The following is a 12,363-nucleotide window of genomic DNA, read 5'->3' as shown; positions in this document are numbered from 1 at the left end:
ACAAAAAATTGTTATAATTTCTCCAACAAATATAAAATTATAAATTAGACAAGACTTCCTAGCATATACGTGGTGATACAGGACCCTTAATGCTCTGTTTGGTTGGGCTGATTGGAATGGATTTTGGAGGGAATGGAATGATCCATTCAGCCCAACAAAAAAAAATTGTTGTTTGGTTGGACCAAAGGAATGGAATGGGCCATTCTTTTAATCATTCCATTCTGCAGCATTGTGTTACGATTAATTCTCGCTGAAACAGGTGGGACAAGCCCATTCCATTCTCTCGACTAAAACAGAAAATTAAAAACACCCTCTCTGTTTACACTTTACACCTGCGCTGTTCTATCTCTCCCACTCCACCGATCTCAAAAAGCTCAGTGTCCGACATTTCAACGATTCTTCTACCATTTTCAACGATTTTCAAACCTCAATCTATCAAAGCATACAGGTTCTAACTTGATCCATTTGAATTTTTTCATAAATCTTGCTGAATTGTGTCATTTGTAGATTGATTTAGATAAATTATTTGTCAATCTAGATGATTAATGTGTTATTGTATCTGTTTATCATTAATTTTTGTGTGTGTAGGCAGTTGTGCGTTTAAAAGGATGTTTTTGCACTTCATTTCTGTTCGAACAATGTGTATCAGGTGTTCGATAAAAAGCCTCTGAAAACTGGGCCTATCTATTATGTTGTACTAGTTTATGCAGTGTGTTTGATGCTTGGTAGAATAGCAGGTTCAAGATTTTGCCGTGCAATGTGGAATTTTAATAGATAACATGACACTGTGACAATGCCCAACCCATAGCAGTGCCTTTTATAACTATTTATAGTTTTCCTTTTGATTCATTTATATGGCTATGTAAATTTTGATAGTTGGATGATGCGGGTAGTATTTTTGTTTACAGAAATTTTCGTCAGGGATCGCATAGTTGCATGACAAGCCAGCAATTTGTGGATTTTATACATGAGCAGCTGCAATCGGTAAATTTTATTCCCTGCATTTGTCCAAGTTTGTTCACATTCAAGAAAGTTTCTAGATGAAAGCTACTAGTTACTCACTATCGTTTCTATGTTCTTAATATTAAAAAAGTAAAGTTCTTAAACATCGTGTGCAGAAGTTTTATTATGTGTTCCTAAAATTATAATTTTCACATGTCTTATTTTATTTCTGAGGACTTGGTCAGCTTGATGCAATTGCAATTGCATGTCTTCTCCGTCGATAGTCTGTATTTATTGAAACAAGTTCAAAGAACAAGCATATAAACATATTAAATTTCTTGCAAACTTGTTGGCACGTGAACTTGTTGACTTGGATATAATTAAAAAAATTTGTTGACTTGATTGTGTTGTGAGCTAATATTGTACCTTGCAAACGGCAATCAAATATTTTTCTGTCGTGAGCACTCTGCTCTACTTCGGTCTAGGCTATCTTAGTCCACTGCTATAGAAACTAATGAGATGTCACTGAGTAAAACAACTTCACTCTTTACCTTAGAAAGTGGATCACTAGTAACTTCACATCTCCTTTGAGAACCAACAACTATTGGAATATGTGTATTGGCATGAAAAATCAAGTGCATCCATTTATTTTAAGATAATTTTGTTTTTTTTGTATATATCACCTAGCAAGTCTTGCTAATGTACCTTATGCATAGATCAGTCAAAATTTCCGATTAGCTGAAACTTTGTGAACAAAGTTTCTAATTTACAGAATAGATTTTGAAAAATATGGTATGGGAATTAGTCGTCCTGTGAATGATATATATTTGTGCTTCCGTCAGTAGAATTGTCTATATGTTGTACTTTATTTGCATACTAGTATCTTGTAATTATGATACAAAATTTGGAATTTTGGCCTTTTCTTGTTAGAATTATTCATAGTGGAGCTGTTATGTCCAGGAATTTCGCAAGATTGGAACCGATAGGTGGGAGTTCGCAAATGAAAGTTTTCTGCCCGGGCAACGGCATCTGTTGAAGAACATATATAGGCGCAATTCACCTCATTCTCAACAGGCCGAGAATACAGTTGGATCCTCACTTGAATTACGGAAACCAGCAGTTGAAGCCCTGCAGGTGTTGCGGTTCTACAGTATTTTATTTGTAAATTATGGAGAAGAATTGGCGGTGGCCAAAGTTTGGATTTTATTTGTAAATTTTTAATATTTATCATAGTTGATTTAGGTATTAATTATTTGTGTAATGAAATGGGAAGTATGCTATTGATATGGAAATTAATTAATTTATGTATTTAATATATAAATTTTGTAAGTTGAAATTTTACGTTGAAAAATTTGCTAAAAAAATATATTCAATTCATTCCATTCCTTTGAGTAACCAAACAACTCAAATGAATGGAATGGTTCATTCCATTCCAACTATAAAAAAAAAAAACCAAACAAGAGCCTTAAATTGATCTTTTCATTCAACCTTGTTTCCATTCTCCCACCATTCCATTCCCAACTTTATTCCATTCCTAGCAAATTTCATTCCTCCCAAACAAAGTAAGAGTAATATCTGTGACGGTGATAACACTGTGTGCATGCCAGTTTGACTATACATAAGTGTGTGCGCGGAATATTAGTAAACCATCTACGCAGGAGCTCTGGTAATGATCGGGCTAAAGATCAATTTTGTGCGCAGGAGAAAAATTTAGATTTAATTACTAAAAAAACTATACAACTATCATGTTTTTTTTAATTTAATCATAATATTATATTTATTGCGGGATAATGCAAGTAATTTTAAAAAATTATATTTAGAAAACTCAATCTCACTAATCCATAACCATGGTTAAGTTAAAATTGAGATGTATGTCACATATATTGTCAAGTTACTGTATAAATTAATTAGTATATGGATTTTATTACTTTTTTACTATGGAGTTAAAAGTTCAAAATCCTAATTCATATTTTACACAAATATAGAGCGAATCATAATTTATGTTTGAAGGCAGAGGACAATGTTAGCATGATTTTTATGAAATACCTATAGCCTAGCTACGGGCTACATGTGTTATGTGTATGATTGTATCGATAATTTTTCATGTGATTTATGATATTTGTATAGAATTTATAAATTTATTCGAACTCTTTTAATCACTGTTACTAATTTTGTCGATATATATGAATATGATAATTGTGTTTTGTTCGGATACAACCTACACAAGCACATATAATATATATATTGGTATTTTGAGATTTTTGCGTGGTTTTTAGATGATTTTTAATAAATATTATAATTATTCTTTATGCATTTTGTTAGTAATTTGTTTGGACAATAAAACTTTATCGAACTAATATTCATTTAAAAAAACAAACAATTTATATGCTATAATTTTCGATAATAAATATAATTTTTCAACAATATTAATATATATATATATATATATATATATATATATACACACACACACATACATGTGTAATTTTTAAAATAAGATTAAATTCTTACTAATCGAAATAAAATGTAAATTAAATTAAATTAATTATCCGATAATAATTTAAAATTATATTATGACGAACCCTAATAATTCAAATAAAAACTGCGCGCAAGAGTTGGTTCAATTGGTCACAGGTTCGACTTCCAAAGGAGCAGAATTTGTGATTATGTCTCCTGTACCAGAGCATGTCCCTTAAATAAACCGATTGTTTGGTGTGTACACAATGGATTATGCAAATATTTAAAATAAAATTATTAAAAAAAATGATATTTTAGTAATGTTGCGTAGGACATCCATTTAACCATGGTTAGAAATATTTTCAAATTGGGTTTTCTCAAATACGTTTTCTATTTGTTAGTTCCATTTTTCTGCAACAAAATTAGATTTATGATTAAAATGAAAAAATTACAATAGTTTAATAGTTTTTTCGGTAATTAAGTCAAAAACTAAAAGAGCTGATGACATGTGGCGGAGTCAGACAAAATATTCAAAAGGGCACTTTTAATTTTTCGATTATTCTCAAAATATGTTACTTAATTAGTTTTACAAATTCGAACAGCAACTACTACAAACTCGAACGAACAGACCTGGCTAAACATCTTACCCTTCAAATCTTATTTAAAAACCAACCTGCTGCCCAACTAATTTAGACATACAAATTCTAAAGAAACATGACCATGCTGAAACTAACTAACTGCTGGAACTGAAATAGACCGAAGCTGAGATGATTTCATGAAAAAATTTAGTAATTTATCCGGGACACAAATGACAAAACATACGAGTATTACTAATATGTGGGGTCCACAAAGGAAAAGCTGTGGAGGCACGTATCCCCCAAGCCCCAGTGTGCCACCGCCCCTGCTGATGACACATACAAACAATAAAACGAGTTTGAAGATATGGATGCAAATTCACTCTATGTATATGCATGCTCTTAAACGTATCTGAATTCTGATCCATTCGATCGGCATCCAGCTCCCATTATTTCAACGTGCTCACAATATGAACCAAATCTTTAAATTCTGAAAGACAATCGAATCACTCTGCCTGCTATATTTATCTTCAAAGAATGGTCTACTAAATATATATATAATATATATATTGCATTTGATTTTTTCACAGACTGCGACACTTTGAGCTAGATAAATAAGAGTGCGTACTATGGGTCCGTTTACTTCAATAATTACCGCATTATCGTGGCCTACGTGTTTGGTGTTGCTCAGTCGAGATTTGACACCTAAGATTGACATTCATCTAATATAATCTGCGTAAATGTTACTCCTTCCGTACCCAGATAATATAAACATTGGAGGATGGTTACACAGACACGTATCTAATATTCCTGTAAACATGATTGTGTAATTTTTTTTAAAAAATTTCTTTTGATAAATTTTTATTCAGAAAAAGAAATCTTAAAAGTAAGTTATCAAATTGTATTTTATAAAAATATTAAGTTGAAAAAAAATGTATAGAATTCAATGGGACAGAGAGAATACTTACTTTCTCCTTTTTATGGTGTTTATTTTGAAAGCCGTGCACCGATACAAATTTTAATATTTTTATAAAATATAATTTTATTTTATTTTAATTTTTTTCCTAAATTAAAATGTAGTAATACTTAAAAATTAATACAAAAAATAAAAAAAACATATAAAATTACATTTTAAATCAAGTAATAAAAAAAACCGGGGACAAGAGGGGTAAATATCACGTCAATCCAGACATGCATAACATGCAGGTACTGTTCTTGGGCCATCTTTCCCTTTCTTTGACGTATATTCAGCTAGTGGAACAAGATATCCATTATTAAACTGCCCTTTTCTTGGAGAATTTTCCTTCGTTCACTTATTATTGTATAATAATAAAGAAAATCGCGGCAGCCATGTAAAATTAGTCAACCTTGTAACGTTACAAATACACCGTCGTCGAATGTGCAGATTGAACCAACTCTTCTGGTGCAAAAATGAGCCACTACATCCCTCAAGTCATTACATGCAAAGGTACTTCATCTGATCATCTTCATTTGTAGTTTATACACAATGTTTAGAATTAACTAGTTTGGTATCATGTAATGCAGCTGCTGTGATATGGAAGGCCGGGGAGGCGCTGAAGGTGGAGGAAATCAAGGTGGATCCTCCCAAAACGGGGGAGGTCAGGATCAAGATGCTCTTTGCCAGCGTCTGTCACACCGACATTCTCTACCGCGATGGCTTTGATCAGGTACGAGGACCTCTCTTTAACACCTTAAGGTTTGAGCTATCGATACGGATTTCTGTTTATAGAACCCGGATCATCTTTAATCTTGTCTAGCTCAGGGACCAATTATATAATGGGTCCAGGTCCCCAGCAATCGATTGCTGGGGGACCTTTAACCAACACACAAGTCGCGAGCCGTTGGATGGGCTCGTCAACGGTCGAGATTTAAAAACCGTCCAACGCTTTTTTAGCGATATACGACTATCGTTTGTTGGTTAAAGGTCCCCAGCAATCGATTGCTGGGGACCTTGACCCTTATATAATTACAGTTTGTTAGGTACGATTAACTAAAAAAATTTCTCGGCTGATGATCTTTTTCTCATCAGACTCTGTTTCCGCGAGCTCTCGGACACGAAGGCGTTGGGTAATAATCTAATTCCGTATCAAAAACAAATTTGTGTACAATTCTCTAATTAATATTTATCAAAATATTTGAAAGTGTTTGGTAAACCTCACTGTGCAGGATGGTAGAGGCAGTGGGTGAAAATGTGAAGAATGTACTCATAGGAGACATAGTAATGCCTGTATATTTGGGTGAATGTGGGAGTTGCCTGAATTGCAAATCCGGAAAATCAAACTTGTGCCATGTTTACCCCTTGAGTTTAACCGGTTTATTGCCGGACGGCACATCAAGAATGTTGATTTCCGGCACGGGCGAAAGAGTGTACCACCTAATTAGCTGCTCCACTTGGTCTGAGTACACTGTGTTCGACTCGAATTATCTGGTGAAGGTTGATCCCAAGTTACCATTGCCTCATGCAAGCTTCCTGTCTTGCGGCTTTACCACTGGCTTTGGTGCCGCCTGGAGGACAGCCAGTGTCGAGGAGGGCTCAACTGTCGTTGTGCTCGGTCTTGGTGCTGTCGGGCTTGGTGTGAGTATATCTATCGGTTTTCTAATCTGCGATGTCCTGTAGGTTTTCTAATCGGTGTCTGTGCAGGCAATAGGAGGAGCAAGAACACAAGGGGCATCGAAAATAATCGGAGTTGATCTCATTGACTTGAAAGGTAAGAAAGGAACAAAGTTTGGAATGACTGATTTTATAAACCCTAAAGACTCTGGTAAGTCGATATCTGAACTGGTGAAAGAGGCAACCGGGGGACTTGGTGTCGACTACTGTTTTGAGTGCACTGGAGTTTCATCTTTACTAAGTGAGGCCATCGAATCCACCAAAGTGGTATGTGTGTCGGTGTGTGTGTAAAATGTGTTAGATATATCTAATTCAAGGACTGAAACTCTGAAAGACATTGAGGATTCTAATACCTGTCAACCTCCAGGGGCTCGGAACAGCAGTGTTGATAGGTACAGGCACAGACCCTATCGGACATTTCAATATTGTTCCCTTCCTGTGCGGGAGAACACTCAAAGGAACCGTCCTTGGCAATGTCAGAGTTCAATCTGATCTACCGACGATAATCAACAAATCTGTGAACAAGGTAACTAAATCTTCACAGTCCTGTTGGTTTAACCACACACACACATCCTCAGTAAACTATACAGAGTCTTGATAATAAGAAGAGTTTCAAAATTGTGTGTGCAGGAGATAGATTTAGAAGAGTTATTGACACATGAGGTCTCACTCGACGAGATCAACGAGGCCCTTGAGATAACGAAGCAGCCAGATTGTGTAAAAGTTCTCATCAAATTTTAGCAACTCACTCTAGTGTGACTAAAGGTTGTACTCCTGATTGCTGTTTGTGCACAAAGGGTTGTGTTTAAGTTTTAAACAACCGCATACTAAGATGCCTATAAAATTAAACTTGAGAGCTTATTAATTGCGCAAGGATTTCTTTCTGTTCTAATAATATGGATGCTTATTCCACCCTATCAGTAGTACATTTCAATATCTATGTTGTGATAAAACAATTTCACCAATTTGCGCATACAAGCAAAGATATGATCGCCAAGATTTCTAGATATTCTGTTATAAAGAAGCAATAATAGTAAATCATATAAAGTACTTGCCACTTTTACCGTATCCTATTGATGTTTTTGTGTCGCATATAAGAGAGAACCCTAGCCCTACTCATTTGAATCAACTGAGAACCCTGGCACTACTCACTGAATCATCAAAAACAATTCCAGTAGAAGATCATGCCATGCAAGATTCCCCAAAGTCGGTTGTTTTTTAGTTCAGGTCTCACTCCTAACTATTGTGCTGATATTCTATCTTACTTTAGATCTATATCTAATCCTTTTTGTTCAAGCCTGATTCCTGCTCACTCCTGATGAGTCTTATATCTAAATTCGATTTTAGTATTGTGTTATACCAAGTACAGATAACAGTATCTCCTGCAAAACTATCAGTGAGTCTTTTACTAGTTCAGTCAGCTGCATTAGCTCGAGTGCCTCCCACCGAATACCAATCCACCCTATTTACTTTTACAGCCCAGGGTACACTATGGCATGCAGATATACAGATTATCTTGCAAGGTTTAGCTTTAACTTTCGATAATTCCATTTGGTAATTGGTCCTATTATGGAAATTAAACATCTAACATGCACGAGATATCAAACAAAGTTTTACCAAGTCATGTATTTAGCAGCTTTGATACGACGATAACTTCACCTAGATTCATGTCCAGTTATAGCAGAATCTGACAAAGATACATATTATCAAAGATTCCCTTAACCACATAAACGCAGGTCTACATTATGGCTTCATCGATGGCAGTCTCCACGGGAACAGGAGGCTTCTTATGGCCACCTCTCAACCTTGTCGCCACATTGTCAATAGCAGAATTGAGCTGACTTATTTTGGTATTAAGAGTCTGCCTGGTTTTCTGTGTTTTTTGTGGCAAATGATGTGAAAGAAGTCAATATAACTTTACAGGTGTCAGTTACAAAAGAAATTCCATAAAACTCGTGGTAATTACCTCTAGACCGTCATCATAGTAAATTGGTCTCCTGGCTCTCCGGAAACCATACTCATCTTCATTGAGCAGGGATCTTCTCAGCTAATGACAGTAAGAAAACAAACAAAACATTATCGTTCATGTGCTAGGCAAAGCTGAAATGCATGTGAAATGCTCTTATGATGCTTTACAAAACTGCCAAATCATTAAGACTATTAATACCGACTATAATGGCAATAATTTCATTTAATTTTGTTACTTATGCCCAACTCCCTGTATATGTTGGATGAATGGTTGTGGGGTGTAACAAAAACTACTGTTTAACAAATAAAAGATCAGTTTAAACCACAGATAAAAAATATTGATTCAATATGATTTCATGATTAAATTTAGAAACCAAATGCGAATGGCATCGGGAATTAGATAAAGAAGTGTCATGTCATAATGATGAACCTTTAGTACACACTTAGGGCAATGAATTTTTAACGAAAGCGAGCACTAACTAGGCATAAACGTCACATATAAATAAAAATCAAAACCTGAGGTGCAAAGAAATATGCAAGCGTTCCAAGTACAGCACCGCCCAGAAGAAAGCCGGCAAAGAAATCTCCGGCAGTTCCAGCTTTCTGATCACTGCTAATGCCATAAAAGAGATTACGAGGGAAGAGGGTAACTAAAACAAATTGCAAGCATATCAGGAACATGTCGCAGAAATCTATAATGATTATTATATTATAATATATTACTGCTATCTTTTATGTATCAACTTCTCTGACATTTATGCCCCTGTAATCTTCTTTTTTCTTTCTTTGTTAAGTAATTTATGCCAACATATGTCAGAAGAAAATAGGAGCCACTAGATAACTCTATTTACCAAATTTCCTAGAAGCCAAAATTCATTACTGTGGTGAAGCAAAGGCAGATAAAAAAAATGTATAAAAAATGACCTGCTCACTTTCTAGGGAAGACATGAAGGTATAATTATATCTGTGATTTTTTTTTTATCCGGAGCTATATCTGTAAATTATATGTGCAAAGCTTATAACAGTTTCTCTTGGTCATAGTAACGGATAATACAAATACAATCTGACAATTTAGTACTGGTATTTGGAGGAAACAGTACAAATACCAGTTTACCGCCAGAATTTTTTGGTAACTTTTCTTACTCCAAAAGTCTAGTAATCAATCTGACAATTTAGTACTGATATAATTAAGTTAAGTACTAAAGACCAATCACTGAAACATTGTATGATTACTTCTCGATCCTCTACTTCCTGTTATTTAGCAGAATGACAAATTATGTTGATTTCACAATAAAATACTGTTTATTCACATTCAATACTTGCTCTACGTACATACCCGTACTCCGCACGAACAGACAAGCGCTTGGACTTTTGTTGATATGGTTTCTTGTGAAATTTCAAGGTGTTACCATACATACTTGACCTTGTGGACAAACGATCATGTGATTTCAAAGGAAATCCACCTACAATAGAAAAATGGCATCCAATAATTAAGACCGGTACTGTTATATGTTGGATTTAAAAAGAAATCAACTTTAAAGGCAACAAAGTCAAAGGATCTCAAGAGAGTCATTGACGGAAAATTATAATAGTTCTACAAGGAAGCTTCTGTGATGGTAATATTAATATTTAGTGAAAGCGTTATAGTGCAATCACGTATAGACAACAATCCTCGCCCCCTTTAAAATATTGACATCTTGTCCATTCACAAGTTAAGCTCGCTTCATAACATGGATAGACATCTATCAGTGTCACTTATCTTAAGTCAAAACTCTAATCAAGTTCAAGCTGAAAGTGGAAACACTGTTTAGTTTTACATTCAAATGCAACATTTTCATTAAACATGTATGAAACTTCAAATTCCATCACACTAAAACTATACGTTGCACACATAATCAGAAGAAAAACAAAAAACTTTACAAGATTGCTTCTGAGATGCGGGTATTAAAATGCATTGAAGCCCCCTCAAAATAAATTAATTGTTTTGTCCGCAGGTTAAGCTCACTTTATAACATGGATAGTCATAATCAACAATAAATAAACGATTTTAAGCTCAAAGGGGAATCGATCGTTCTTCTTCTTCTTTTTCTTTTTGCATTCAAATAAAGTATTTCCATTAAATATATAGAAAACTTCCACTTCCATCACACTAAAACATTGCACACCTAATCACTAAAAAGAAGAAGAAGAATTCCCATGTTAACCTATCTCCAAAAATCGAACACATTGACTAAACCAATCTCCATCAACCAATCACACACCAAAATGAAAACATAACTATTTCAGTTGATTCACATGAAACACAGTCACACTCACAAACACATTAATTTCACACATGACTGACTAACCGGAACCCAAACAACACAAATAATATCCATGTAATTCAAACCTCATCAAGATTCAAAACCAACTCTCCAACACAAATACAGCTCAAAAGTCCAAAATTTCACACAAAATTAAACAGAAATGAAACACAAAATCAACAAAACTAAAGAACACAACTACAACTACTTAAATGATCATCCATCTAATCAAATCACAGCATAACAAATAAACCCCATTTCATCAAAATCAATAACAACAATAAAGATTCCACTACTCTAACAAACATAACATTCAATAAAGCACATAAATAAATGTTCATATAGCTAAAAAAATACACACACATATAATGAATAAGAAAGAATAAGTTTTGGATATACCAGACACTGGAACAGAAGCTACGATCGAAGAAGCCATCTCGAAAAGATCTGCAACTGCACTTAGAACACAGTTTATCAAAGAGCTTGTGTTTTATATTAGTTTCGGTGGGTGATTATTTGTATATACTATGAACATTGAACATTTCTATTCCATATATGCCCCTGCAGAAAAAGTTAATTTATTTTAAATTAAAGAATTAAAAAGAAAAAAATAATATACCGAAGTAAATATTTTCTGCTAACATATACTCATATTATATTAGACTCCAACGAATATAGATGAAAAGTAAATTAATATATGATAATTATATAGATGATATATATTATTGTAATATACTTGAATATACTAAGTATTGTCTCAACTCCTAATTAGTTGTGATTTGTGAAGTTTAAACTGTTTATGAATAAAGTTATGGCATGTAAATATCATAGGATTATACATTTAGAATGTACATTTGGTTTTGCATATTTAAATATATTAGTATATGTTAAGGAAATAGTTTTAATAAAATAAAAATTTTAATATGTTCTTACAATTATTATTTTTAACACAAATTAAATTTTAATAATTGTTATGTACATCATTGTAAATTATTGTGCAATAAAAAATTAATACAGTGACATCAAAAGTCATGTAAAAAAAACTTGCTTTAAAATTCGTACACAAGTATAATAAAGGATAGAATTGTAAATTTGAGTCGCAAAAGATGAATAAACTCTGACGTACCACCTCGAATAGTCCGCCCCAAAAAGAACTAGATGTTAAACTTTAACAGTTGTTTCCTTGAAACCGCTAGCTTAAGCATAAATGATTTTTTTTGGAGCTATGTTACATTTTAAATCAATATCTAAAAATAGCACATAAATATAAAATATATTTAATAGAAAAAACTAAATCGATGAGGGATTCTAATTTTCATGACCTTGATCTCGAAACTAATTGGCTACCGGAAAAACTTTATATTTTACCATCATACATATTTGTTACATAGCCCTCAAGCCTGTTGTTCTTGTTATTCATTCTTATTTATCATCGTTGATGCTGTGGGGTGCTTTGTTTTCCATAGGTAGGGACCTGAATTATTAG

The 12,363-nt window shown here is 33.7% G+C and overlaps 2 protein-coding genes and 1 long non-coding RNA gene across 3 annotated transcripts; 2 read left to right on the top strand and 1 right to left on the bottom strand.

The window, feature by feature from the left end:
- Window positions 1–241: 241 nt before the first annotated feature.
- On the top strand, window positions 242–2,255 carry LOC108226559 (uncharacterized). Its single transcript, XR_001807680.2, has 3 exons — window positions 242–448; window positions 909–984; window positions 1,903–2,255. It is a non-coding gene; the product is annotated as an uncharacterized LOC108226559 (long non-coding RNA).
- Window positions 2,256–5,250: 2,995 nt separating this feature from the next.
- Window positions 5,251–7,518, top strand: LOC108225144 (8-hydroxygeraniol oxidoreductase). Its single transcript, XM_017399962.2, has 7 exons — window positions 5,251–5,442; window positions 5,520–5,662; window positions 6,025–6,062; window positions 6,162–6,570; window positions 6,637–6,873; window positions 6,974–7,132; window positions 7,237–7,518. The coding sequence occupies exons 1-7, from the start codon at window positions 5,406–5,408 to the stop codon at window positions 7,345–7,347; spliced, it is 1,134 nt and encodes a 377-aa protein (XP_017255451.1). The 5' UTR covers window positions 5,251–5,405; the 3' UTR covers window positions 7,348–7,518.
- A 687-nt stretch (window positions 7,519–8,205) lies between these two features.
- On the bottom strand, window positions 8,206–11,426 carry LOC108225346 (uncharacterized). The gene is made up of 5 exons (XM_017400190.2): window positions 11,277–11,426; window positions 9,911–10,037; window positions 9,091–9,184; window positions 8,573–8,653; window positions 8,206–8,479 (listed from the first exon to the last, which is right to left on the bottom strand). The coding sequence occupies exons 1-5, from the start codon at window positions 11,311–11,313 to the stop codon at window positions 8,345–8,347; spliced, it is 474 nt and encodes a 157-aa protein (XP_017255679.1). The 5' UTR covers window positions 11,314–11,426; the 3' UTR covers window positions 8,206–8,344.
- Between the last annotated feature and the right edge of the window lie 937 nt (window positions 11,427–12,363).

The sequence above is a fragment of the Daucus carota genome, chromosome 6 (assembly GCF_001625215.2).
Source record: "Daucus carota subsp. sativus chromosome 6, DH1 v3.0, whole genome shotgun sequence".
NCBI lineage: Eukaryota > Viridiplantae > Streptophyta > Magnoliopsida > Apiales > Apiaceae > Daucus > Daucus carota.
Note: the sequence above shows the minus strand (reverse complement) of the source record. Positions and strands in the feature narration are given on the sequence as shown.

Coding starts and splice junctions, on each gene's coding strand:
- LOC108225346 (XM_017400190.2), bottom strand. CDS start 11,313: ATGGCTTCTTCGATCGTAGCTTCTGTTCCAGTGTCTG. Junction 10,038..11,276: donor AGCTTCTGTTCCAGTGTCTG/GTATATCCAAAA, acceptor TTTCTATTGTAG/GTGGATTTCCTTTGAAATCA. Junction 8,480..8,572: donor ACTATGATGACGGTCTAGAG/GTAATTACCACG, acceptor CAAAAAACACAG/AAAACCAGGCAGACTCTTAA.
- LOC108225144 (XM_017399962.2), top strand. CDS start 5,406: ATGAGCCACTACATCCCTCAAGTCATTACATGCAAAG. Junction 6,063..6,161: donor CTCGGACACGAAGGCGTTGG/GTAATAATCTAA, acceptor CTCACTGTGCAG/GATGGTAGAGGCAGTGGGTG. Junction 6,874..6,973: donor CCATCGAATCCACCAAAGTG/GTATGTGTGTCG, acceptor GTCAACCTCCAG/GGGCTCGGAACAGCAGTGTT.